Below are 1,073 nucleotides of genomic sequence, written 5' to 3'. Positions count from 1 at the left end.
TCAAAGCTTTATTTGCATATCAAGCATTTACAGTAGGCTATTATTTTCAAAACTATTCAGAACATTAAGTAAATAGATCAAAATTAAGTGTGCCCCATTCAACTATTTAGGTCAAATTAATTAATGCAAAAACAATTGCACTATTATGTTCATGTTGAAAATGTATGTAACACATAATATATGTATTTTGATGTACTCATGATTTTTGTATACTTTCTCCACAGACAGTCTCAAAAAATATATGTGCCTCCATCTGCATTTTTACAGAGAGCTGAGATTTCAAGAGAAAACAAGCTAACTCTGATTCATGAAGGTCCTCAAAAGCATTACCATCTACATACAGAGATAAACATGCTTGATGAATATGGGAGAGAAGTCAGAAAATGGACTTGGGAAAAAAAGACACCCAGTAAACCAAACAAAATTGTTCTTCTGGTGCAGGAGAGAGACGTCGGCAAGGCGACTCTCATCAACAGCATGGTCAACTACTTACTGGGAGTGAAGTTTGAAGAAGAAGAATGGTATGAAATCACAGAAGAAGAAGAAGCCCGACATCAATCAGAATCACAAACCTCTGAAATCACCATGTATGAGGTCTTTCATGTAAAGAGTCCCATATCACTCACCATCATTGATACTCCAGGCTACGGAGACACTAGAGGACTGGACAAAGATCTGGAAGTTGCTGAGAATTTAGCCACTCTGTTTCAGAGCAAAGATGGAGTTTGTGAAGTTGACGCTGTGTGTTTTGTGATTCAGGCATCTAAGAATCGTCTCTCAGACAGACAACATTACATTATCAGTTCAGTTCTGTCTTTGTTTGGTAGAGACATTGTGAACAACATTGTGATCCTAATCACACACTCTGATGGTCTGCCACCCACAAACATCCTTGGTGCAATTAATAAAGCTAAAATCCCCTGCAGACGAGACAAAAGCGGCCAACCTGTTCATTTCTTATTCAACAACAGACAGACTGAAGGCCGGGGAAGACAGCATGGACGACATGAATCACTTCATTCACTCCACACAAACAAAAAAAAAAATAAACACAAAAAAAACAAAAAAATTAA

At 37.5% G+C, this 1,073-nt stretch overlaps 1 protein-coding gene across 1 annotated transcript in view; it reads left to right on the top strand.

Moving 5' to 3' along the window:
* The first annotated feature begins 198 nt into the window (after positions 1-198).
* LOC122145521 overlaps positions 199-1,073 on the top strand; it is a 2,799-nt gene continuing 1,924 nt past the window's right edge. Inside the window, exon 1 of the mRNA XM_042759276.1 lies at positions 199-982. Coding sequence (XP_042615210.1) covers positions 199-982 — 784 coding nt within the window. The remainder of the gene's footprint in view (positions 983-1,073) is intronic.

The sequence above is a fragment of the Cyprinus carpio genome, chromosome A7, assembly GCF_018340385.1.
Source record: "Cyprinus carpio isolate SPL01 chromosome A7, ASM1834038v1, whole genome shotgun sequence".
In the NCBI taxonomy this organism is placed as follows: Eukaryota; Metazoa; Chordata; class Actinopteri; order Cypriniformes; family Cyprinidae; genus Cyprinus; species Cyprinus carpio.
Note: the sequence above shows the minus strand (reverse complement) of the source record. Positions and strands in the feature narration are given on the sequence as shown.